Here is a 26,011-nt window from a genome sequence, read left to right as displayed (position 1 = left end):
GGCCGGTAGCATCTGCGGGGTTTGGTTTCTCTGAGACGCCGGGGTGGGGTGGGGGGCTCCTGCTGTCACAGTGGGCCCTTGGTGGTGTGTCCCTTTGCATGGACATGGCCACAGCCCGGCGTGTAACCCTCTGGACCCTGTGGTCCTGGTTTTGGTCCCGGGGAAAGCCCATGGCGGCCCCCAGGGAATGCTTCCCGGGAACCCAACCGCCCTGCCACTATCTGTCCTGTGTCCAGCGCAGCAGGCCGGTGAGGGGCACCCCTCCATGGACACACGGCCTGGCCCACGGCACAGGTGGCCGTGAGAAAGGCCAGCACTGCCACGGCAGGCACGTTGGTCACAGCTGGACCTGGGACACCTGCCCACCCACACGGAGGGGCTCAGGCCAGCGCTCCCAGCCGACACGGCCCCTCGCACGGGGGGCCCCCCCCGGGATGGCGGTGGCCTCTGCGGGCAGCTTCGTCTTGAGGCCTGGCACCTCACCGCGATCACCCAGGAAGTGACGGAGCACAGGCACCCGGGGCTCACTGCGAAGATGTGAATCGCTGCCGTCTAGGAAGTTTCTAAAACTTGGGGATCCAAAGCTGCCCGGCCAGGCCCCCAATCCGCCACCAGGAAACAGGCCCGAGGGCTGGGGGAAGGCAGGCAGGAGGCTGGCCCCACCCTGGGCGCCTCTCCTCCCTCCAGAGGCAAGAGTCACCTGGGGAATCGCGTCTGCAGAGAACTCTGAACGTGCAGAGTGTTTCTGGGCACTAAGCTGATCACAGATGGCAAAGCCCATGTTCCAGTGCCAGCCGGTTCCTCTCCGTGGACTCGGGACAAGACTCCTCCCCAGACCCAGCCGCCGCGGGTCTCCGCCTGCCCGACAGCCCGGCACCCCGCACAGCCGTCCCGCGGCAGGACACTGGGGTCCAGCCCTCCCAGCCAGTCAGGGGCTGGCCTGCCCGGGAGCACACAGGAGGCAGACTGAGCAGAAGAAACGACGCCAGTGGCGTCCTGGGACGCTTCCTCACGCTGCCCCTCCGCCCCGGGCCCGGCCTGCGGGGCCGACACCACCCGCCGCAGGAAACCCATCTTCCCGATGGCTACAGCAGCACCTCCCCCTTGGGTTAAGGAAAGTCTAGCGCACACAGCTGCCCCCGTGGCCAGCCCTGTGCTCGTGAGCTGCGGAGGCCTAGGCGTCTGGCTGGGTCTCAGGTGTACCCAGCCCGCCTGAGGCCTCCTTCCCAAAGGGTAGCTCTGGAAACACATCTCCCCGCTCAGGGCAGGAGGAAGCGGCGGCCCCCTCCCCCTCGGCTCCGTCACGGCATCTGTGTGTAGCCCAAACATAGCACGGCGCTCGGGCTCCAAGCTCTGCGCAGACAAACGTGCCTCCCTCAGGCTCTGGGTGCTGTGGACAAACAGGCAGGTGTGCGCCTTCGCTGCATGTTCTATGCAACACCCATTCGCTTCTACTAACTGTGGTTAACTAGGAACTACGTGTCTCTCTGTGAATGAAGGAAACTGCACAGCAAGCCCAGCAGGAAGCAGGGGCCCGTGGTCAGGGTGCACCACGCTGACGGCGCCGAGCGCCGGGACAGCAGAGCGAGCGTTGGAGAACATCGTGCCACAGTACTTATTTATTTCTATTTAATGCTGTAGGATAAGCAACTAGGCGGTGGTCAGTTCACCAAAATTGAAGTTCAAATTACGTACGTTTAAAATATTATAGGAAGAGATCTATATTTATACTGGAGTATTTTTACACCTCGAGTATCCTCAGTCTTAAGGTTTGAGGCCAATGAAAGTTACAGTCAGGAAGAGGCACGGGGAGCTCCAGCGGCATCGCCTAAGCTGCGCTACGTCCACGCCCCAGTGGCCGAGAGCTCGGGGCAGGCCGAGGCATCCCTCTGAAGCACCAAGCGGACAGAGGCTCACACACCCGAAGCCTGGGCCTGCTCAGCCACCGGCTGCCGTGGATCAAGCCCTAACGGCACACGGCCCTGCCGCGCACCGCCCGTGGCTGCTTCTGCGGCCACGCCGGCGGCAGGGAGATGGGTCACAGACGCCACGGCCCACGAACCCTACAACAGCCACTGCCTGGACCTTCAGGGGAGGCTGCTGGTGCTGTCCCCGCCCCTGAGGACCCAGCAGGCTCCCTTCTCTGGGAATGTTCCCGCGTGAGCTGGCACACCCTGTCCCACAGTGCACGCAGGTGGAGACACCACTGTCACCTGTTCCGTCCACTCAGGTTGACAATTCAGCTGTACTGTGAAGTCACCACGAGGCTAGAATGTCCTTCGAACTCTGACCCTGAGTAGCTTCCCTCCGCTGACTGACTACTGAGCCCTCTGTGAAATCCCGTGGCTCGGGTGTGGCCAGTGGTGGCCCCAGGCACTCCTGGGAGGTGGTCGCCCTGCACTTTGAGATGCTTTAGTTAACTTTCTCTCTTCCCCAAACCAAGCCAAACAACAAAGGAGATGCACATAACTCAAACTTGAAAGGGATCATATGCTACTAGTTTGTACTAAGTTTTTTTCAGGAAAGGGAAATAAATGTATATATAGATGCGATCTATTTTTGCACTGTTTTCTTACTGTTAGGGAGCGATGAGGGCATCACTTTGCAGTGTGATGGGACAAGCAGTGTGGACGTCACGGGTGCTCTGGCTCAGAACCCCACTCACCAGGAACTCTGGGGGCGTCTGTAGGGCCGAGGCGTGGTGTCACCTGTCAGTCGCGGTGCAAGGCCTGGCTTGCAAACCTGTGATGAAACAGCCCCTGTCTGTCTGCATACCTCCTCGTGTGTTCCCTGTTGTTAACACTGTGTCAGACTGGTAAAGTGACAAATAAAGGTGTTGAATCGTGGGTCTGTGGTCCTCAAGTGCGCTGTGTGCACGGGCAGTCGCGTGGGCACTATGGTAACACGGACACGCCCAGGAGAGGCTGCAACTTACGGGAGCGCCAGCCGCCCTCCAGGTGCAAGGCCTGGAGTGGGATCTGGACACAAACCACATCACGGACGCCCACATCAGCCCTGAAAACGGGGATGACGCCATCAAAACTGACATAAAATAAGGACGTTTTTAGACCATGATGGGGAGACTCGTGCCAGCAGGTGAGAAAGGAAATTGTAAACGCAGAGAGTGATTAGAGACGGAGAGTCTGAGATGTGAGAGAGAAGTGGGCAAACAATAAATAACTACAGGTAAATAGTGACTGTATTTCATTTAAACAAAATATTTCATTAAGGCACCTGAAAAGCATGACATGCAAGCCGGAAGGGGTGCACAGGGAGTCACGTGCTCATGGCTCGTGTATGATGTCAGGAGTGCTGATCAAATAAACACAAACATGTGCTGTGATACCACACCAGGAACAGGGCACACAGCCTCCAAACCTGTAGAGGTGAAAATGTGAATGACAGAAAATTATCTAAAAACGGCAACACTGGACAGGAAAATAAATCATCCAAGTAGAACAAACAGCACAAGATGAGATGGCAGATTTAAACTAAAATGTATCAATTACATTAGGTGATGAAGCAGGAGAAACACAGAAGTGGTAACAGCTCAACCGCCAGGATGAGGAACGACCAGGGAGAATGAGCGGGGCTGCGCAGCGGCTCGGAGGCGGTCAGCCGTCCACGGTGGGTGCCACCCCCGCGGCACACAGGAGGACGCAGGAGCGGAGGCCTCCGGACCCCGCCAAGCTGGCCCAGGACCCCGGTCAGCGGCCTGTTGGAGGCATGCCCGGGCCCTGCTGGGGTCACTCGGTCACTGACTGGGGCTGCCTGGACGAGGGCCCTAAGCTCAGGAGCTGGGACAGAGCCTGACGCCACGGCAGCTGCATACCGTCCCCTGAACAGCAAGGTCTTGCGTGAAGGGACACACCTGCCCCTACGTCTCTGCCACAGGGACACAACTTCAAATGCTGAAACTATTAAAATGTCATTAAAAGATTGAGTGTCATGCTAAAAAACCTGAAAATTAGGCCATAAGAACAAATTCCTAGAGATAACGTAACTTAGGAAAACTCACTCAAGAAGAACTGGGAAGCCTGCACAGTGCTGGCCAGGTGAGTACCAACGGCAATGGAGAAGCCGGAAGTCCAGGGGCTGGGCAACAAGGCGTGCATCTCACTCACACGGAGGCCAGCTGGGGCCCGGGGGGAGGGGTCTTCTCTGCTGAGCCCCGAAGACACGCCTCCTTCACCTGCAGAGTTGGTCACATGGCCCCAAACCAGCTATAGGGGAGGCACACGGACGGCCCCTGAGAACCCACTCTGCTGCATTGCCAAACCATAATTCAACTGAATCAAGTCAAAAATCTCCTCACAAGATGTGAACTGGTACAGCCACTATGGAGAATAGTATGGAGGTTCCTTAAAAAGCTAAAAACAGAACTACCTACCATATGACCCAGCAATCCCACTACTGGGCATATACCCTAAGAAAACCATAATTCAGAAAGAGTCATGTACCCCAATGTTCACTGCAGCTCTATATACAATAGCCAGGACATGGAAGCAACCTAAGTGTCCAACAAATGGATAAAGAAGATGTGGCACATATACACAATGGAATACTCAGCCATAAAAAGAGATTGAAATAATGCCATTTGCAGCAACATGGATGGACCTAGAGATTGTCATACTAAGTGAAGTAAGTCAGAGAAAGACAAATACGGTATCACTTATATGTAGAATTTCAAAAAAATTATACAAATGAACCTTTTTGCAAAACAGAAACAGACTCACAGACACCGAAAACAAACTTATGGTTACCAAAGGGGAAAGGCAGAGGGGAGGGATAAATTTGGAGTTTGGGATTAACAGATAAACATTACCTATATATAAAATAAATAACAAGGTCCTATTGTGTAGCACAGGGAACTCTACTCAATATCCTGTGATAAACCAGAATGGAAAAGAATATGAAAAAGTATACATATATATAGATATATCTATAGATATACAGATATATATCTATCTGAACCACTTTGCCGTACAGCAAAACTAACATAACATTGTAAATCAACTAAATAAAAAAAAATTTTCAGACATTCAGGGAAGAAGCAGTTACAATCTTATACAAATTCTGCTGGGAATAGAGGATAGTGACGACGCAAACCCCAACAAGAACAGCATCGCAAGGACAAATGTCACCCTGGGCACGGACGTACCACGTTCTTCTCAGAGCCACACTCACGCTGTGCCGGCCGTGTGTGCGACCTGTCCGGGACCGTACTCACAAGTCACTCAGCCCTCACGATGGCCTGCGAGGCAGGCACTGCCAGCCAGGACGTTGGCCCAGAGAATCTGACTGCCCAGGGGGACATTAAGTGGCACACCTGGAACACGAAATCCTACACAAAACACCCACAAACCACGTACAACAACGTGTATGGAAGGAAAGCCCATCATCAGTAAGTCGTGCTTCTCCCAGAAAGTTACTGTAGTTACAACCATATGAATAGGACAAGGGAGAAAAGTCACATGGTCATCTCAGTAGTGGCACCAGAGTGTCTTACTCATCCACTCACGATGACAAATTCCTAGCAAACTAACAACAGGAGCAAGGCCACCAAAACCCCGAATTTAGTGGTGCAAGTTTAGCGGTGAAGTGGTGAAAGCTCGCCTTTGATTTAACACCCAGAACAAGACAGATGCCCACTCTACTACCACGTATAATCCACAATTATATTAGACGTGCCAGCCAGCACAGAAGAGCTAAACTCAAAACAAAACCGAAAAGAAAACATAAAGTAAAAGCCCAGAGTAAAGGAATGGAACGGAGAAAAGAAAAGCCATTACTCACAGAAGGCATGACTGCGCTAGAAAGTCTAGCACAGCTACAGGCAAATTATCACGAGTCTAACAAGATCGCTGGGTGTAAAATTAATGTACAAAAAATCAATTCTATTTCCATATAATACAAACAAACACATTTCAAAAACACATCTTTTAGATATGGCATCACAAAATAAGGAAAACCTAGGAAGGAACATAACAAAAGATGCATAAGACCTCCATGGAGAAAATTACAGAACTATAATTAACATACATTAAAGGAGATCTAATAAGTGGACACAGATACTACAGTCATGGCTTGTAAGACCCAATATTACCTATGTCCGCTCTTCCCAAACCGACCAATGCAATCCCAAACAAAATCCCAAGTTAACCAGCTAATTCTGAAGCTCATGCAATTCACAGGGTCAAAAGTAGCCCGAGCCCCCGACATGGGGTGGGAGGTCTTGACCTACGGAGTGTGGCACTGCACAGGGACGGACTGGACCCCAGCGGAGGGAACAGACACACGAATCATTTGTGACCAACGAGTCTTGTGAATGGATGGTGCTACATGTGAAAACCCCGGAACTGGGTCCTTAACCCTCACAACACGCACAGAAGTCAATTCCAGGTAGAATATGTATCTAATACTCAAAACAGACAAAACTGTGCGCTCTTTTAGAAGATACATGGAATGTTTTATGACCACAAACAGAAAAATCATCATGAAAAAGACTGATAAATTGCATCCTATTAAAGTTTAAATTGGGACTTCCCTGGCAGTCCAGCGGTTAAGACTTTGCCTTCCAAAGCAGGGGGTGCAGGTTTGATCCCTGGTCGGGGAGATAAGATCCCACATGCCTCACAGCCAGAAAACCAGAAGCAATACTGCAACAAATTCAATAAAGACGTTAGAAATGGTCCACATCAATAACAACAACAAAAAACGTTAAAGTTTAAATTTTCTCTTCATCAAAACACACCATTAAGATGTGGAAAGACAAGAAAAAGCTATTTGCAAACATAATGCACGAAGTACTAGTACCCAGCACCACAAATAACTCCTACAAGTTAAGAGACAGACTATCCGGTAGGAAAACAGGGAAAATCCTTGACCAGGCACCTTGGAAAGGCAGGTGCTCCCCCTGGCCGATGGGGCAGCAGGTGCAGGACTCCCTAGGAGGCAGACTTCTAGAAGCCTGATGGAAAGTGTGGGGCGTGAGGGCCAGCAGGTGTCCCCACGTACCTGCCAGCAGCAGCGTTAGCTGGTGTCACCACTTCGCAAACAGTTCCAGATGATCTGTAGTAACGCCACTCAGAATATGGTTAAGGAGTTAAATGAAACATGAACATAATGGGAAATAAAACCTTTATAAAAAAGGTGTTCTTTCCTTTTTATAAAAAGGGACCAAACGGAATTTTAGTACGAAGGAATATACAATTTCTAAAATTAAAAATTCAGTCTACAAGCCCAACAGCAGATCAGGCGCATGGAGGAAACAGACGTAAACTCTGTGACGGGACAACAGAGACCACCCAACCGAAGCTCCTAGAACACTAAGGAGGAAAAGACCCAAGATTAGGGAAAGGGGGGGCCAGACCCAGGGGCTGACGTGGCGTCACTGGAGTGCTGGGGGGAGGGGATCGGAAAGGCGGCTCGGGTCAAGGGAGAAATAACGGGAAATCGTGGCCCAAACTTCCCACATTTGATGAAAAATACAAAGCTCAACGTAACCCAAACGAGAAACATAAAGTAACAGCATGGTGACAATCTTCTACAAGCTGAAAACGGATTCATGCGAAAATCTTTAAATAAAAAAAAAAATCTCATGATGAAACACGCACCCCCCATACCGACTTCCCTGTGGTTACGCAAACGCAACGCAACCTGAAGGCGAGGGCCGCCTCCTGAGCCCCAGGGCCTGCGCCAGACCCTGCTCTCGACCTGCAGCTCTGCTCCCTAAGTCCACCGCACGGCACTCTCAACAATCACTCCGCTTCACCAAAGAAAGCAAGTATTACCTAAGATACAACGTTTCCAATCTAAAAATCTAATTTTACGCCCTGTTAGGACATACTTTTCAGAGATGAACTGCAAGCCAAGGAGAGCGGGGCTTGGGCGGTATTTCTCCTGTGGAAAGTGAACGCCGCAGACATTCCTCACAGCTCTAGGTGTGACTTGTACTCAGTCTCAGACCTTGCAGTTCGTGCTCATCAACCGTGGTGCACGGCTTACGTCATAAAAGAACTCAACGCGAAACTCAGTTATAATCGAAGAGCCACTTTTTAGGACAATGTATTAGTTCATTAAATAAGGGTTGCTTGTTACACAATCAATTATTTTCTTTAACCGTCCTACAGAGCCGCTTTCTTGCACGTTAGGCAAAAAAATACAGCATTTTCTCAAGATATTTGATGAAAAACTACTGACCTGTTTGTCTCAAGACATGTAAGGGGCTTGGATGAGCCTGTCTTTTTAGGACACTTCAGACCCCCCCTCTCCCCGCCCCACAGGCCCTGAAGACAGACACCCACGGAGAGGAGCGCTCAGGCATGGACGCGGGCGGGAGGCTGGGGCCCAGGGCCGTGCTCTGAGCTCCCCGTGGCTCCAGTGCAGCGGCCCCACCTCGGCCTCGTGCTGCGCCCGCACCCGGCCCAGCTCCCAAAGGAGGTGCTCGTTGGTGCTGACCAGGGACCTGGAGACGAGGCAGGGGACAGCGCTCAGCCCCGGGCCCCATCCCCGCCCCGAGGGCCCTCGCGCTGGCCCTGCTTCTGCCCCTCGTCTGGCGGGGCTGCGTCTGCCCGCCAGTTCTAGAAAAGGTCCAAGGATGGAAATTTCTAATTCGCGGGCAACTGCACTTCTGACATGGACACGGCACAATAGGAAAGGCCTGGGTTCCTTAATGCTGTGGCCGTTTTTAACTCTGGAGGAATCTCAGCAGGGAAGTGGGGCTGCACGCTGCCGACCCCGTCTCCAGGCTGCCAGCTCACCCGGTTGGCACTGACTGAGGGACCTCCGTGGCGCCGCGAGCCACAGATAGCGCGGGGCCGCGTTCTCCACAAAGCCGGCCACGCCAGCGACAAACCCCGTTTGCCGGGACACTGGGAGAGCCACGGGCCAGGCGGAGGTTCAGCACCGACCCACCTGCTGCTCGGAGAGGCGCTGCGGCCCTGCCTTGCCCACACCGAGCCCACGGAGCCCACCCGCCTGCGGCCTGCCTGCCCTGCCCTGCGGGGCTTGTGCTGGGATGGGCCCAGGGGCCTGTGGCCCCCAATCCCCACAAGGTCACAGCCGGGGCCGCCGTGGTGACCTCGACCGACAGTGAGAAGGGGGCGGGGGGAGAGCAGAGGAAAAGGGAGGGTGGGACGGGAGTGCTGCCCTCAGGCCTGCCCCCCACTGTTGCGGCTTCCCCTCCGCAGCCCCACCCGCTTGCCAGCACGCAGGTCTCTTCACAAAATCTGAGCTGGGGGCAAAGGTGGAATCTGTTTCTGCGAGAACAACCGAGAACCACCACGCCGAGGGGGCACGCGCAGGCCTCCAGGACACGGCACCACCTCTCCCTCGCCCCTCGTCCCCCCTTAACACCTCCCAGGAAGCTGCAGCAGGAAGGACCTCGCGGCTCAGTAAGACGCAGAAGCTCACACAAGCTCTGAGTCAACTCAGCGACACATGTGGGCTCGGGACCAGCGGCCCGCTGCCCCGGGCAGGCACCTACGGCTCTCCTGCAGCATCTGGGTGAGTTCCTGGATCCTGTCGTAGTGCCCCAGACGCCGCTTTAGTTCCACAGTCTCCCCGGAGAGCTGCTTCACACTTGTCTGAAATCCTGATGGGAAAAGAAGCAGCAATATTCAGTGAAATGTGCTCCCACATTTTTAAAATTTTTATTTATTTAGTTAGTTAGTTTTGGCTGCGTTCGGTCTTCATTGCGGCGCGCAGGCTTCTCACTGGGTGGCTTCTCTTGTTGCGGAGCACGGGCTCTAGGCACGCAGGCTCAGTAGCTGTGGCTCGTGGGCTCTAGAGCACGGGCTCAGTAGTTGTGGCGCACGGGCTTAGCTGCTCCGTGGCATGTGGGATCTTCCCGGACCAGGGCTCGAACCCGTGTCCCCTGCACTGGCAGGCGGATTCTTAACCACTGCGCCACGAGGGAAGTCCCAACACTCCCACGTTCTGGAAACTAAAATGATTCTAGAGTTTAAAGCGCACCTGGGAAACATGGGAAAAGGTCATCAGGGTGAACAAAGCAGCCCCCTCTCCACCTGCAATCATCCCACCCAGGGCCCAGCGCCGGCCCCTGCTGTTGGGGATGAAGCCCCGGGACTCTGCCCTCCGGGCACTCCTGAGGGGTGCGTGCGGTGTGGAGCAGACAGGTGGAGGTGGGCCTGGCGCCAGCCAGAGGTCCTGGGCTGACCTGCTGCCGGACAGCAGGGCCTTCGGGAAGAAGACCCCGGCAGCCCACAGGACTGGGGTGAAGGGCTGCGGGGACGGTTACCGGGCGGCGGGCCCCGGAGGGTCTCGGCTGTGACTGTGCTCACGCCCCGAGATGCTTACCACCCGGTCCTTTAGGAAGAAGTTTCAGACCCCCGAGAGGTCAGACTGGAGCAGACACTCAGGCTGAAGCCCCCGTGGGACCCCACGTCACCTCACATTACCCCAGAGCAGGCTGCACCCCACCTCGAAATCCCAAGGGCACTTTTGCAAAACTGGCAAAACAGAATCCAAGACAGTGAAGAGGGAAACAAAAATGCCCTGCGTCCGGAAGGAGCCGTAACCAAGGAGGAGGACGCCCCGGGGAGGGCCCCGTGGCCTTTCAGCAGCTCAGGACGGTCCCGGGCCCGCGTGCCCGCGCTGGCAGGGCTGGGGGCTCCGGCCCCGCTTCACTGCGCTTGCTGAGTCTGAATCCCGTGAAATCCTGACTCTCACACGTACAAGTAAACCGCGAACTCGCCAGCGAGCTGCAGTTCAGTGTGGACGGAGCGTCGGCGTTTCTCACTTCTTTTTTCACGCTGGACAGAAGAGACTTCAAGCTACTGCTTTCCTCCAGAGTTCGGCCCAGATGCTGCCTCAGGTGATCCGCAGACACAGAGCAACGCATGCCAAACAGACGAGTCGAACTCTGTGCAGACTGCATCGCTACAAAGATGGCATCTGGGGCCCGTCTGTCTGGATCCAAATGGTCCCAAACTGCACAGTGTAAGGAGAAGGGGTGCCACTACTCATCTGCCCAAACCCCCAAATCCACGGTCCTCTGTTTCCGGGCTGACAGGCCTGCTGTGCCCATGGGGACGACGCACTGCCCGGTGACCACGCAGGCTGGGGCTGCAGCCCTTCCTGGATGCGAGAGCCATTTGTGTGCAGACACCCAGAGGATGCCGGCACCACTTCACTATTTTTCACTTATGCCTCTAAAAATGAAGCTTTGTGTAGGATCTCTGTCTTGGTAAGATGGTAAGCACCAGACACTTCAGACACTTGTCTCCCAGCAGCCCTGTGGCTACTTCCACTCCCATCTTACAAACGGGGGGACTGAGCACAGAGGGTGCTCACGCCCGGGAGGAGACCCGTCCCCGCCACACACAACACACAGAAGCCACCACGTGGCACCCTCCCCATCAGCTGCCGCATCGTGAGGACTTGCGGGGCTGCCTGGAGTGGGCGTGGAGGACCTGCACCCTGCTAAGCCTTCAGAGGAGACCCCAGCGCCGAGTGACAGCCTGGCAGCAACTTCAGGAGGCCCTAAGACACACGGCTCAGCTACCCTGGGCTCTGACCACAGAGACCACACAGGGTAAGCGTGTGCTGTTTGAGGTGTGACTGGGGGTGACTTGTTACGCAGCAACAGACAACCTGACAGAGGGGGTTCAGTACCTGCTGCCATCCCTACAGCCCACCCTCTTAACCACGGGACAGAAGCCAAAAAGCTTCTACACAGCAAAGGAAACCATCAACAAAATGAAAAGGCAGCCTACGGATTGGGAGAAAATATTTGCAAACCATTTGTCTGATAAGGCGTTAATATCCAAAATATATAAAGAATTCACACAACAGTGAAAAAACAATCTGATTTAAACATGGGCAGAGGACCTGAACAGACATTTTTTCAAAGAAGACATCTAGATGCCAACAGGCACGTAAAAAGATGCTCAGCATCGCTAGTCATCAGGGAAATGCAGATCAAACCACAGCAAGGTGTCACCACACCTGCCAGAACGGCTTCATCAAAAGGACAAGCGATAACAAGTGTTGCCAAGGGTGTGCAGAAAAGGGAACCCTCGTGCGCCGTTGGTGGGAATGTGAATTGGTGCAGCCGCTACGGAGAACAGTATGGAGGTTCCTCAAAAATTTTAAATCAGAGCTACCAGATCCAGCAATTCCACTTCGGGGTGTTTATCTGAAGCAAACAAAAACACTAATTTGAAAAGATATGTGCACCCCCCGTGTTCATAGCAGCATTGCTTACAATAGCCAAGCTATGGAGCGACCCCAGCGCCCATCAGTAGATGATGAACGGATAAAGAAGATGCGCCGTATGTTACAACGAGAAAGATGAATACCATGTGATCTCAGTCACACGTGGAATCTAAAACAAACAAACGAAGTGGAGCCCACAGATACAGAGAACTTGGTGGCTGCCAGAGGCAGAGCTTAGGGGTGGGAGAAGGGGGTGAACCGTTACTGCTCTTTAGTTTAAATCAATTGAATTTTTTAAAAAAGTCTACTGCAAAGAAAAGGGAGAGGTTGTTAGTTAGATTAAAAACGCAAGACCCAAGTGTGTGCTGCCTACAGGGAACCCACTTTAAATATAAGCACCCCAATAAATTAAAAGGACGGAAAAAGAAAGATACACCACAGCAACACTAATGGAAGAAAGCTGCTGGTGGCCATGCTCGTGTCAGTCAAAGCAGAGCGAGAGAGAGAGCGAGCAGGCACAAAGGGGAAAAGCACGAGAGGAAGCATCAGGGGACTCACAGCGGTCAATGGCAGGCAGGGTGCCAGGTGGCGGCAGCGCGTGGAGGGCAAGGCAGAGAACGGCCAGGAGGTGCGCCCACGCGGGACAGCAACACCGGTAGGACCACGCGCTGGGAACGCCGACACCACTGAGCACACAGGTGTCACCTCAGCGGCCCCCGGGGGACCAGGGCACAGGCGTGGGCCCATCACATGGCACAGGGGTGACCAGATTCACACCGGGCAGCCTAACTCCACGGCCCCCACATTCAACCCTGACAACATACGAGCTTGACCAAAAAGAACAATTATACCATATGGGTCAAATTTACTTATTTTGGCTATAAAATAAATAAATAAAACGAAAACGAAAGAACACTTAAATAGTTTCCATACAATTAAACTGAACCATAATGATCGTGAGGTAAAAACCTCACCATGCTGAATGCATGATGGTCTTTAAGTAAAAATTATACATGTTTAAGGTGCCCCTTCGATGGTCTGATGTGCGTGTGCATAGCGATGGCCACAGTCGAGGTAATACACACATCTTCTCTTCACAGAGTAGCCATTTTTGGGGTGATGACAACACTGGAAATCTGGCCTCTCAGCAGATTTCCAGATTCCACGCGGTCTTATTCACTGTGACCACCAGGCACGCTTTGGAGCCCGACACTCAGTCACCTACAGAGCTGCCACTCTGTGCCCTGGGCCACCATCTCCCCACTCCCCCCACCTCCCCACCACCGGTGACCACCGCTCTGCTCTCTGCTTCTATGAACTCAACTCTCAGATTCCACATAGGAGATCATGGACTTTGTTTTCTTTCCACGTCTGACTTATTTCACTTAGCATAACACCCTCGAGGTCTATGGCAGGATTCCCTTCTTTCTAAAGATGAATAATGTCCCACTGTACACATACACCACGTCTCCTTTACCCACTCATCCACTGAAGGGCGCTTAGGCTGCTTCCACATCTTGGTTACTGTGACTAATACTGCAGCGAACATGGCAGTACACGTATCTCTTCCAGATCCTGATTTCACTTCCTTTGGATAAATACGCAGAAGTGGGATTGCTGGATCATATGCTAGTTCTACTGTGGGTTTTTTGAGGACCCTCCATACTGTTCTCCACAGCGGCTGCACCAACGCACATTCCCGCCAACAGTGCACAAGGGTTCCCTTCTCTCCACATCCTCCACTTGTTATCTTCTTGTCTTTTTGACGACAGCCATTCTGCAGGTGTGAAGTGATAGCTCACTCTGGTTTTGATTTGCATTTCCCTGATCATTAGTAATACTGAGCATCATTTTCACATGTCTGTCGACCATCTGTATGTCTTCTTTTTAGGTCCTCTGCCCGTTTTTTAGTTGGGTTTTTTTCTTCTATTGAGTTGTATATTAACCCCTCGTCAGATAAATGGTTTGCAAATATTTTCTCCCAATCCATAGGCTACCTTTTCATTTTGGTGATGGTTTCCTTTGCTCTGCAGAAACTTTTAGTTTGAGGTAGTCCCACTAGTTTACTTTTGCTTTTGTTGCCTTTGCTTTTGGTGTTACATCCAAAAAATCACTGCCAAGGCCATGTCAAGGAGCTTTCTTCCCCTGTTTTCTTCTAGGTTTTTTTTTTTTTTTGGCCGCACTACACAGCATGCAGGATTTTAGTTCCCCTACCAGGGATCAAACCCATGCCCCCTGCAGTGGAAGCGTGGAGTCCTAACCACTGGACCACCAGGGAAGCCCCTTCTAGGAGTTTTAGTTTCAAGTCTTATATTTAAATTTTTAATCCACCCACTCTGAGTTGAATTTTGTGTGTGCTGTAAGATAAGGGTCCAAGTTCATTCTTTTGCCTGTGAACATCCAGTTTTCCCAACACCATTTACAGAAGAGATCATCCTTTCACCATGGTGTATTCTTGGTGCCCTTGTCAAAAATTAGTTGACATATATGTGTGGGTTTATTTTTGGGTTCTCTATTCTGTTCCAGTAATCTATGTCTGCTTCTGTGCCAGCACCATACTGTTATGATTACTATAGCTTTGTGATATGATTTTAAATCAGGAAGCGTGATGCCTGAAACTGTTCTTTCTCAAGATCACTTTGGTGATTTGGGCTCTTTTGTGGAACTACAAAAAGAAGAATACAAATTAAAAGAAAAATAATTATACAAATTTTAGAATCGCTTTTTCTATTTCTGTGAAAAATGCCATTGGAATTTTTATAGGGCTTACACTGCGACTGCAGATGTCTTTGGGCAGTATGGACATTTTAACATTAACAACCTTCCACCCGTGAACATGGGATATCCTTCCGCTCATTTGTCTTCTTCAACTTCTTTTATCAATGTTTTATAGTTTTCAGTGTTAAGATCTTTAGCCTTCTTGGTTAAATTTATTCCTAAGTATTTTCTTCTTTTTGATGCTATAAATGGAACAGCTTGGGAACAATCATTGGTATAAAGAAATAAGAATGATTTTTGTTGTGCTGACCTTGTATCCTGCAGCTTCACTGAATGTATCTGTTCTGCTTTTCTTTTGTGAGGTCTTTAATGTTTTCTACATGAATGATCACATCGTCTACAAATAGAGGTGACTTTACTCCTTCCTCTCCAATCTGGATGCTTTTGTTTCTTTTTCTCACCTGCTTGCTCTTGCTAGTACAGTTGATCCCTGAACCACGGCGGGTCGGGGGGCTGGGGAGCCGACTCTCCTTGCAGCTGAAAATCTGCATATAATTTATAGTTAGCCCTCCAAATCTGCAGTTCTGTGTCCGTGGATTCAACCAACTTCCAATTGTGTAGTACTATAGTATTTACTATTTTAAAAATCCACGTATAAATGAACCCATGTAGTTCAAACCCACGTGTTCAAGGGTCAGCTGTACTTCCAGTGGAAGAGAAGCTGCAGACTGGACACCCTGGTCTCATACTGGGTCTCAGAGGAAAAGCATTCAGTCTCCCCCACTGATCGTGAGGTGAGCCAAGGGCTTCTCACAGATGGCCTTCATTGTGTTGAGGAAACTTTCTTTTACACCTATTTTGTTGAGTTTTTTTCTTATCATGAATGGATGTTGAACTCTGTCAGATGCTCTGTCTCCATCACTTGGGATGACTGTGTGGTCTTTATCTCTCCATGAGTTAATGTAGAGTATTAATTTGTGTATGTTGAACCAACCTGGCATCCCAGGGGACAATCCCTCTTGGTGGTGATGTGTTGTTGAACTTGGTATACCAGTCTTCTGTTGAGGATTTTTACATCTATGTGCATCAGACAGTAGCCTGTAGTTTTCTTTTCTTACAGTGTCTTTGGCTTTGGTATCTGGGCACTGCTGGCCTTATGAAATTAGTTTTAAAGTATTCCCTCTACTTCTATTTTTTTGGAAGTTTAAGAAGGATAAGTATTAATTCTTCTTTGAATGTTTGATAGAATTTAGCCATGAGGCCATCTGGTCCTGGACTTTCCTTTATTAAGAGGTTGATTACTGTTCCATCTCATTTGTTATTGGTCTCTTAGGTTTTATTTCTTCTTGATACAGTCTTGGTAGGTTGTATGTTTCTAGGAATTTATCCATTTCTCCTAGGTTCTCCAGTGTGCTTGTATATAACCATTCTTTGACTCTTTTTATTTCTGAGGCATCTGTTGTAATGCCTCCTCTTTCATTTCTGATTTTTAATCTCCTCTCTTTCTTAGTCTAGCTAAGAGTTTATTGGTTTTGTGTATTTTCAAAACCCAACTCCGTTTTGTTCACTGCTTTCCTGTTGCTTTTCTACTCTCTCATTTCTTTCTGCTACGATCTTTATTATTTCCTTTCTTCTGCTTTCTCTGGGTTCAGTGTGTTCTTCTTCCTAGTTCCTCTTGCTGTAAAGTTAGCTGGTTTATTTGAGATTTTGAGATCGTTTTTCCTTTTTAGTGTAGGCATTTATGAGTGATGGTCTCATGGTGAGGTTACAAAAGACGAGGGCAGCCTCAGCCAGGAAGTGGGCTCCACTGCCAGGCCCACACTGTGCTGGCTCTGGCTGCCCTTCAGCGCCACCTGGTGGCAGAGTTCCCACAGGTCCAACAGGACACCTTGGTCTCATAGCTGGCTAGTGCAGACAGGACAGCCAGGTAACTGGAACCTCTCTCACCAGTGTTCTGGGGAGCCTGAGCCAGGCAACACTGGGGCCACAGAAACTCCACCTCCAGCCCAGCCTCACTCTCTCTTTTTCTCTCCCACTCGGCCTCTCTCAGAACAGAACGCAGCTGCCCAGGAGAGGCAGAGCTGGAACAAGTGGCAATGCTGCCATCTGCAGTCACTGTCATGAGGGGTCCTGGAGTGACAGAGTCACGCTGCATCCCTGAAGGGCAGCTGGAGTCCCTGGGGGTGAGGAGAGCCTGGTGGGGGAGGGGGTTCGCGTCCTGCAAAGGGCAGGAAGGGGCCCCGGTGTTGTGCCCAACAGCTGTAAGGGGAAGCAGCGTTGAGAAGCTACCCTCATTCTGTGATGTCAAAACTACATTTTGGGGCTCCCCTGGTGGCGCAGTGGTTTAGAGTCCACCTGCTGATGCAGGGGACACGGGTTCGTGCCCCGGTCTGGGAGGATCCCACATGCCACGGAGCAGCTGGGCCCACGGGCCATGGCCGCTGAGCCTGCGCGTCCGCAGCCTGTGCTCCACAACGGGAGAGGTCGCAACAGTGAGAGGCCCGCGTACCGCAAAAAACAAAACAAAAAAGCCCTACATTTTGCCCCATCTGTGAACAAACGGAACTAACTCACCATCTCCTTCCGAGTGTCGCTGAGTTTCGACACCACCTCACTCATCTTCACGCTACACTGCTGCTGTAGCTCAGCAAGGGGACTCTGCAAAGACTTATTTTCCATAGTCAGGGAGCTAATTTCTTCACTCACATGTTGTTGAACTGTCCTGAGTGGCTGTAAACTCTTGGACAGATGACAAAATGTGTCTTGCCTGAGCTAGAAGAATCAAACATTATTACAACATCTATGTTGAAAGGATGAGTGTAAACAAAACATGTTCAATGCATTTTGAATAACACGGGCTACATGGCTCAAAAACACTGACCGGCATGGAGACTGGAAAAGGGACACGTACGCCATTGAAATGACCTCATCAGGCCTCTTTATCCCCCGCCGTGGATGAGGACCAACAGGCAAAGAGCAACAGTCTTAGAGACCTAGAGAAGGGGCCTCAGGGAAAGGCCACCATTAGGAGGTCTGCCTGAACGCGCTCCCACACAGCACCGACTGCTGCTCCAGGCCTGGCCCTGCTCCACGACTGGGAAAGCAGACAGTCCTGCTGCTAGCCCTGACAGGGTGTAGGTTTATGCGGTCAGGATCCAGGGCCGCCAGCTTCTCAGGGCGCCCTGACTCCAGAAGGCGAAGCTGAGGGGCCAAGACCCTGAGTGGAAGGCCTGGGAGCCTATGGTGCAGCTAAGCTGGGAGATCCGGGCAGATCGGGGTCTGCTGGAAGGAGAGAGCTGGCAGGTCCCTGCTCCCGCTGGGGCACGTGAGGCTACAATCAGGCTGTGGGGAAAGAGAAGGTGGCCCTGGGGACGCAGCATGTCCCCGCCTCACACCCTGACTCTGGATGTGGGGTCCCCTGTGTGCCCCTGTACCCAGGCACCAGGCAGAAGAAAACCCAAGTCCCCTCTGGGGAGGGGCCACATCTTCCTGGGCCTCAAGTCATTGCCACCAAAAGGTCAGCAAATCCAGGGCCCTGCATTCAGTCAAATGCTGAGAGGATTCGGAGAAGACAGCAGCAGCATTTTAGTCTCTCCAAATCCCCACAGAAAAACAGAGCAAGGAGAAGCAAACACCCAGGAAGAGCGATGCCAACACCACTGGCTGATGACACACCTCCAGGAAGCCTGGAGCGCCAGCAGGTGGGAGACGACAGCCGCAGGCCACGTGGAGTCCTCCATGTCTGCCACCTCCGGAGAACCCAGACGCTGTGAAGAGGACCATCAGGACGCTCCCCGCAGCACAGTGAGGCAGTGACGCCGGTGAGGCGGTCCGGCGAGACACGGGGACCAGCGCCCCGCAGTGGGGCGCAAGCACCTGCCCGCAGAGCCCTGGGCCAGCTCGCCGAGGAGCACCTCGCTGCTGTGCAGGGGGCTGCAGCCACTCCAGTGCCTGCCCACCAGGTCGAGGAGCGCCACCTCCAGGGTGGCCTTCTTCCCAGGCGGCACGGCCAAGTGCAACTTGGGACACACCTGCACGGAAACAAACCACGAGCGTGGCTTTTTCCCTGCCTGAAACCAGTGGGTACGATGCAGCACTAGGCGTGCGTGCCACGCTGATGCCCCGTCCCACCGCCTACAAGCACGACGGCGGTTCACACACCACAAGCCTGCAGGCGTGGCTCATGGGATCCACCTCCCCACCCCTGCACGTGCGTCCACATCTGTGGGGCGGGGACAACATCTCACACCGGGAGGAACGGCGAAACTGTCACCCTAGTGTAACAGTCAGGAGACGGTCGGTTCCCAGGGACAGCTGTCCTGGGCCCTCCTGAACCAGCCCCAGCGATTGTGGGAGGGAGGAGAATCGTCTCGGCCTGAACAGTCACTGGAGCCCCGGAGGCTCTAAGTGCAGTGCAGCCCACGCGGGACTAGAGGGAGGGCTGGCCGGGACGGCGCAGGCTCAAGGCTGCCGAGGCTCCACCCCGGGCCCAACCACGCCAGGGCCGCAGTCACTGGCATTCACGGCAATGCTGTCTTTTCTTCTGTTTAGAAATTGTTTTACCAATTTTAAGGGATTACTGCAGAAAGCGGGGTGGCTCCTGCCCACTTTCTGAGCGCCTAGGGAACAATTCCTGGGTCCGGGGATTTGGGGAGTAAATGCCAGCAGTGCCAGAGCTGGGGACGAGCCCCGCCGCCCCTCACAGCCCGGCGCTCCCCACTGTTACACAGATAAAGGGCTTTTCTCCTCGAGGCCGTCTGGAACAGCCAGCGAGACCCTGAAGGGAGCGTGGGAGCGGCCTGGGCCACTTGAGCCGGGACAGCCCTCACTCCTGGCATCACTGCGCACCCACGGGAGCCCCAGGAGCACCGGGAAACACATGCCCGCAGAGGGGACACTGCTCTACCCGAGGTCACACCAAGGGCGGGCCGGTCGGCGTGGGAACACTGAGGCCGGCCGCTGGCCCCAAAGAGCCGAGGCTGAGAGCACCTGTGGGCATCAGCACACATACCTCCGCCGGGAGCTGCACTGGACGCTCAGCCGCAGGCGTGGGTGATGGAGCCGCGGTGCCCAGCGCGGTCAGGCTTCTGCCTTCCACCCGGCAGAAGGGTCGTGCCCTCTCCAAGAGGACGATCTCACCACAGGGTCAGAGTGCTCAGAGGAGGGGGCGCCGCAGGCAGCGCCCCTCCTGCAAAGTCCCAACCCCACAGCAAGGGCCAGCCCGTCAGGCGAGGCTCCGCCCGGGGTGACACCCATCTGGGGACAGGGAAGGCCCAAGCACATTCCCAGCTCAAGCAAGTCCTCGTTTTCCTTCCTTCACTCAATCCACTGAGAGACTAAAGAGGCGAACAGACAGCGGCCAGACGAGCCGTGAAAGCAGAGCTCAGCCCCGCGGCCTGCGGCTGGAAGCCACCCACCACCTACGATGGGCCCAGCGTCCCTGATTCTATGTCTCCAGCTCAGGACCAACCACAGGGGGCCAGGCGCTCCCCTCACCAACCTCGTGGGACGCCCCCTTCCAGCCCCAGCCCCCGGCCTCCCTGGGCCGCAGCCCCTGTCAGGGCACCTGTGCCCCTTCTCTGCTGGGACACTCTCCCCCAGCGCCCGCCTGGGAGTGACGTGGCAGGGCCAGCCCCCTGCCCCGCGAGCCCGGAGGGCAAGCCACCCACTGTCCGTTGGGTGGTCTTCACTCGTGCCCCAAACTTTGAGAATGTCTCCATCTCCAATTGGGCCAGTGACAAGGGTGACAAAGCATCGTCCACAACCGCTCTGGATGACTCTGGGCGAGAACCTGCACTCCCAAACGAGGATGTGTCTTCGGAGAGCCAAAGGATGCACACCCAGGACCCCCGCTCCCGAGGGCGCCGTGGGTGGCTCCAGCCGGCGGGACGAGGAGGCCGTGTAAGCCAGCGCCCCCGGGAGGACACTTCCACCTCAAGGCCCTTTGCACCACGGGGAGAGGCGAGCAGCCTGGGAGCGTGCTTCTCAGAGAATGGGGCGGTGACAGCGCCGCGGAGCAGTTCACCTAAGAGCTGCGCTCACCTCGGGGTCGTGTCAGCGCTGAGGAAGGAAGACGCGGCCTGATAGAGGACGGCGGCCCCATGGCCTCCACACCTGGCTCAGCTCACGCACGCTGTGTGGCCTCTGCTGCTCGGGCCCCCAGGCCGCCGAGCGGGAACAGGGCCCCAGCTCCGGCCCTCCTCCAAGCAGCTCAGACACTCCTGGTCCGCAGGGGCCCGGAGCATCCCAGCACGCACCCTTCGCTTCCTGTGCTTTTCCGAGCAGGCAAAGGATTTAACCCCTTTTGCGTCAATAAACTTGTCTTCTGAGAAGGAGGGGCTGAGTCAGGGTGGGGTCGGTGGGGTCTGCAACAGAGAAGGGGGCAGAGCCCTCACCACCAGGCGCCCTGGGCTCAGGGGCCGGCACTGCAAGTTAAACAGCTGTGCGCACATGCATGCGTGTGTGTGCGTGTGAGCATGTGTGCAGGCGTGTGTGCCTGTGTATGGATGCACGTGCACACGCACGTATGGAAAATCCACCAAAGAGTAACGGAACTGAAGTAGTGACTTCAACAAATGGATCCACTGATTACTGTATGTCCTCTCACCAGAACTATATGTAACAAAGATGAGTCAAGTGGGTAACACCTTAAGATCTGGAAGCTACAGGGGACTTAACAACTTGTTCCTACCGGAGACACTGTCGACGCGTCGGATCTAAGACCCTCCCTCCCCAGCCGCTGAGCCACTTCCCGGGCACCTCGGGGCCCGGCACCCCACAGCCCAGGGCCCTCCTCCCAGGGCAGGCTCTCCTGAGGCCCCTCAGCCTGACCGCCCTGGACCCTCCTGCACGTGGACTCTGCAGGCACCCAGGCTCAAATCTGCCCCACAAGGCTGCCCTCTGGCCAGGCCTCCCCTCAGGGCTCCGTGAACAGAGCCACACCCAGGGCGTCCCCGGCAAGTGCTTGTGACCTGAGCGGACGGACACCACTGTCATCTGGCGGCCCAAGCCAGAGACCACCGGGACAGCCCTCCCCCGCAGTTCCCTGTCCATCACCATACGTCACCAAGTCCACCCAACCAGCGCCAACTGGCCACCTCTGCCCTTTGCTGGGACTGGTCTGCCGTATCCACTCGGACCCACTGCCCGCCCCCCACAACTCAAATGCCCACCGACCACTCCATGCCGTCCCCTGCCCCCAGCCCGGGGACCTGGCCTCCCCCCACCATGCGGCACTGCGCTCCCTCACTTGGACCTGCGACCTGTGCTCTTCGGTCCCCCACCTCCAGCCCAGGGCCTCCACACAAGCCCACACCCACACAGCACAGCTGAGCCTGGCCACCAGGGGCCAGCAGAGCAAGCCACACTGGGACTGGGGGCCGGCCCACAGAAGCACAGTCTGAATGCTTCAAAACCCTCCAGGACGTAGACGATGGGAGGATGCAGAAACACTTCCAGCTCACAGGCGTCTGAGACACGACACTAAGATACGCCACGTGTGCCGGACAGGATCCAGGACCCGAACACGCATCCACGCATCCCCATGCACACGTACGTGTGTAGATGCGTGTGTAGGGACACACGCGTGAGGTCTCAGGACATGGAGTAAATGCGGCTGGTGCCTCGATGCCACGGCCTGCTCTGCAGTGGCCACGGGGCACTGGGCAGCCACCATCACGACCCACCAAGGTCCCCACGAGCTCACCTGCACAGGCCTCAGGCAGGGGCTAGGTTCGCTCACACTGGGGGGTTTCTGACGCCTTTTCCATATTCGTGCAAACAACACTCTCAATTAACTAATTTCCCTTGTCTTTCATTTTTTAAACTGTAACAGTAGCCACTGTCGTAACTGGGCCCACGTATGTCTCCGGAAGAAACTGTGTGTGTGTGAGTGAAAGTGTGTACTCACAGACCAGGAACCTAAACCACAGGTGTTCTACAAGTGTCAACTTGCATTCATAGAGAAGATTCTTTCCTAAGACACCTTAGGGAGTCGCGCGCACACACAATGAAGAGGAACGAGGGCAAGCAGTGGGGCGGGGCCACCTGGAGGAGGGGCAAAGCGCCGCGGGGCGGGGCCGGGGGGGGCTCGCCACGCGCCGGCCCTGCATCCTCGGCTCCGCCCAGCCCCGCTGGAGCTGCCCCTCCGCTTCCCGGGGCCCTTCCTCAGGGGGTCCCCACGCTGCTGCTGTGCTGACTCAGGACTCGATAGATGCCGCGGCTCTGCTGCATTAAAAAACATTTTCAAAGCTTTATTTCAGGCTCCCAACGGTGCACCGTATCTGTCAAGTATACTCCTTCCGTGGGGTGAACGGGAAAAGAAGGCCGAGTGGATAACACACACCAGCCCACCCTGCTGGGAACCTGCAGCGGTCACTGCCCACAGCGCCCAGGGGAGGGTGACCCAGCCGCACTCAGGAGAAACCGTTCGGCCGAGGAATCAAGACAGACACGACGGTCAACAGAACCCAGAGACTCCGGCCCACTGAATTAACAAGGGCGCCAAGGTTATTCAATGAAGAGAAAGACAGTCTTCTCAACAAATGGCACTGGCACAGCTGGACATACGTGGGGGGACAGGCGGGCAGCCTGACCCACTATCTCACGCCACACCCCGAAATTCACTCAAAAGAGCGGCTCTCAGACCTAAGCACTGACCCCCAGCACGTGGACCGGTCCGTGGGAGGAACCCTCCACAAGCAGGGGCAGCACACCGAAAAGCACGACCACGAAGGGAAACACGAAGAACTGGATTAGTGTGAAATAACACTGCTCTCGGGAGCACTGCTTAGAAAACAACAGGCAAGCCACAGGGTGGGCAGAAACTTGCAGTACTATACCTGAGAAAGGGCTTGTGTTCAAACACCATGAAGAAGTCTTATGCCTCAACACCAAGAAAAGAAAAGGGGAGGGGAACAGACAGGAACAGAAACGCCACAGAAGATGTGAGCCCATGGAGAGGCTGTGGTGACTTGTTTTCAGGAGATGCTAATTAAAACCAACAAGAGATACCACCATACACCCAGGACGGGAGCCAGCGTTAGAGACTGACAGTCCCAGGAGCTGGCGGGGACGCCAAGGCAGAGGTGGTCCTGCAGCAGGGAAGCCCCAGCCCGCCGCGTCTTCATGGAAAGCTCTCAGGAACCCACAACTCAGAAGCAGCAGCAGTGGAGCTGAAGCTCACACACACGTCCCGGCGGAAGAGCCCCCGCAAAGGGCATGAAGTTCACGTGCACGTCCTCACCAACGTGCAGCTGGAGCCGGGAGTCCCCTCGTGGCCGGCAGGGACTCCCTCCCTCCAGCACAGGACGCTTCCTTCCTGTCTGCTTAGACATCTCACTTCTTCCCTATCCCTGTAACTGATCTGAGGAGGGACCTGATATAAACAGCCCTGCAACATGACTACATCCACCTCAAATACACTGACTTCTCCTTTTGTAATTCCATGATCCAAATTACTGATATTCACAAGTGCACAAGATTTCATGAAGATTCTGCATTTAAAGGTAAGTTCTCTAAGAAGGCATCAACCTCCCAGAAAGGCTGCAAGCGCTGGCCCTCTCCCTGGAGCAGCAGCCCACCTTGGAGCGCCGGAAGCTGGCCTCTTGCTCCTGCTGGCTGGAACTCGTGCTCCCAGGAGGGCTGCTCAAGCCCCACCCACACCCGGCAATGAGGTTCAGGGCCGCCTCCTCACCCGCGTCCACGACAAGCACTTCTTGGCCGAGGGGGCAGCGCACTTGGCTCCGGAGCGATGCAGTCTGCAAAGAAAAGCAAACCCAGTGCTGTGCTGCAGCCCACAGAGCACTCCAGCCGTACAGACCCCGGGAGGGAGACACCTATACCGCGAGCACGGCCACAAGGTCTCCGAGGAGGAGGAGCTGGTGTCTCTACCACAGCGAAGCTGGAGCGGCTCAGCCAGGACAGCTGGTCGCCACACCAGGATTCATTCAAGGACAGAAGTCCCAAGAAGCTCCCCTGTGCTAGGATCCCCTAGCACGTACACAGTGCCATACGTGCGATCAAGAAAGTTCAAGGAGGACTCCCCTGGGGATCAGTGGTGAAGACTCCCCGCTCCCAATGCAGGGGCGAGGGTTTGATCCCTGGTCAGGGAACTAGATTCCCCCATGCCACGTAGCGCGGCCAAGAAACAAACCAACAAAAAGCAAGTTCAAGGATGTGGTGTTCCGACTTTCTATTTTCACATTAAGTGAAAACATTTCCCTACCAACTGAAATGTGAGGTTTTAGAATAGGACGTCCCTCCATACAGAGGTACATACCTCATTTCCAACAAAGGCAGCTTAAGAAATCACTCTTCAAAATAGAACTCATTCACACGCTATGAATATTGATTTTATGACACCTCATCATACTTTGAGAGGTCAATGAATGATATTCCTTATTTTCTCATACTGAAGGTGTTCCAGATCCCTGCAGAAAGAGGGGACTTGGTTCTCCTTCGGGGTCTGACCACAGACACCTGACAGTGGACACATGCAGCCTCTCTGGGTATGAACTGTCACCTCTGGATAACAGGACGTTGCACCAGATCACCTAAACTCTGTGGCAGCTTAGTCTTCAGATAATCAAGGACAGGTAAACTGCAAAGCACTGCTGAAAGAAATTAAAGACGAGATAAATAAATGGAAACACACCCCACGTTCACTGATTGGAAGACTTAACACTGTTAAAATGTCAATACTACCCAAAGCAATCTACACAATCAGTGCAATCCTATCAAAATCCCAATGACGTTTTTTGCAGAAACAGAAAAACCCATCCTAAAATGAGTCTGGAATCTCAACGGACTTCAAATAGCCAAAACGACACTGAAAAAGGGCAAGCATTAGAGCTAGACTCAGATATGGCAGAAATGCCGGATGAAATCAGACCCTGATTTAAAACAACTATGAGAAATAATGCTAAAAGATCTAATGGAAAAAAGAGACAACATGAAAGAACGGATGGGAATGTAAACAAAGAGATGGAAATTCTAAGAAAGAAGCAAACAGAAGCATTAGAGTCAAAAACACTGTAACAGAAAAGAACACCTCTGATGAGCTCTAGACTGGGCATGGCTGAGGAAAGGATCTCGCAACTTGAGAATATATCAA

At 53.7% G+C, this 26,011-nt stretch overlaps 1 protein-coding gene across 1 annotated transcript in view; it reads right to left on the bottom strand.

Moving 5' to 3' along the window:
• Positions 1–1,838: 1,838 nt before the first annotated feature.
• CEP72 (centrosomal protein 72) overlaps positions 1,839–26,011 on the bottom strand; it is a 38,295-nt gene continuing 14,122 nt past the window's right edge. Inside the window, 13 exon segments of the mRNA XM_065875617.1 lie at positions 1,839–1,889; positions 2,666–2,683; positions 3,556–3,797; positions 4,019–4,223; positions 8,362–8,467; positions 9,484–9,595; positions 10,714–10,844; positions 17,474–17,604; positions 17,606–17,670; positions 18,803–18,929; positions 19,910–20,032; positions 23,557–23,682; positions 24,480–24,639. Coding sequence (XP_065731689.1) covers positions 1,839–1,889; positions 2,666–2,683; positions 3,556–3,797; positions 4,019–4,223; positions 8,362–8,467; positions 9,484–9,595; positions 10,714–10,844; positions 17,474–17,604; positions 17,606–17,670; positions 18,803–18,929; positions 19,910–20,032; positions 23,557–23,682; positions 24,480–24,639 — 1,597 coding nt within the window.

This window comes from Phocoena phocoena, chromosome 3, assembly GCF_963924675.1.
Source record: "Phocoena phocoena chromosome 3, mPhoPho1.1, whole genome shotgun sequence".
Lineage (NCBI taxonomy): Eukaryota > Metazoa > Chordata > Mammalia > Artiodactyla > Phocoenidae > Phocoena > Phocoena phocoena.
This window is presented reverse-complemented; position numbering and strand designations above follow the sequence as displayed.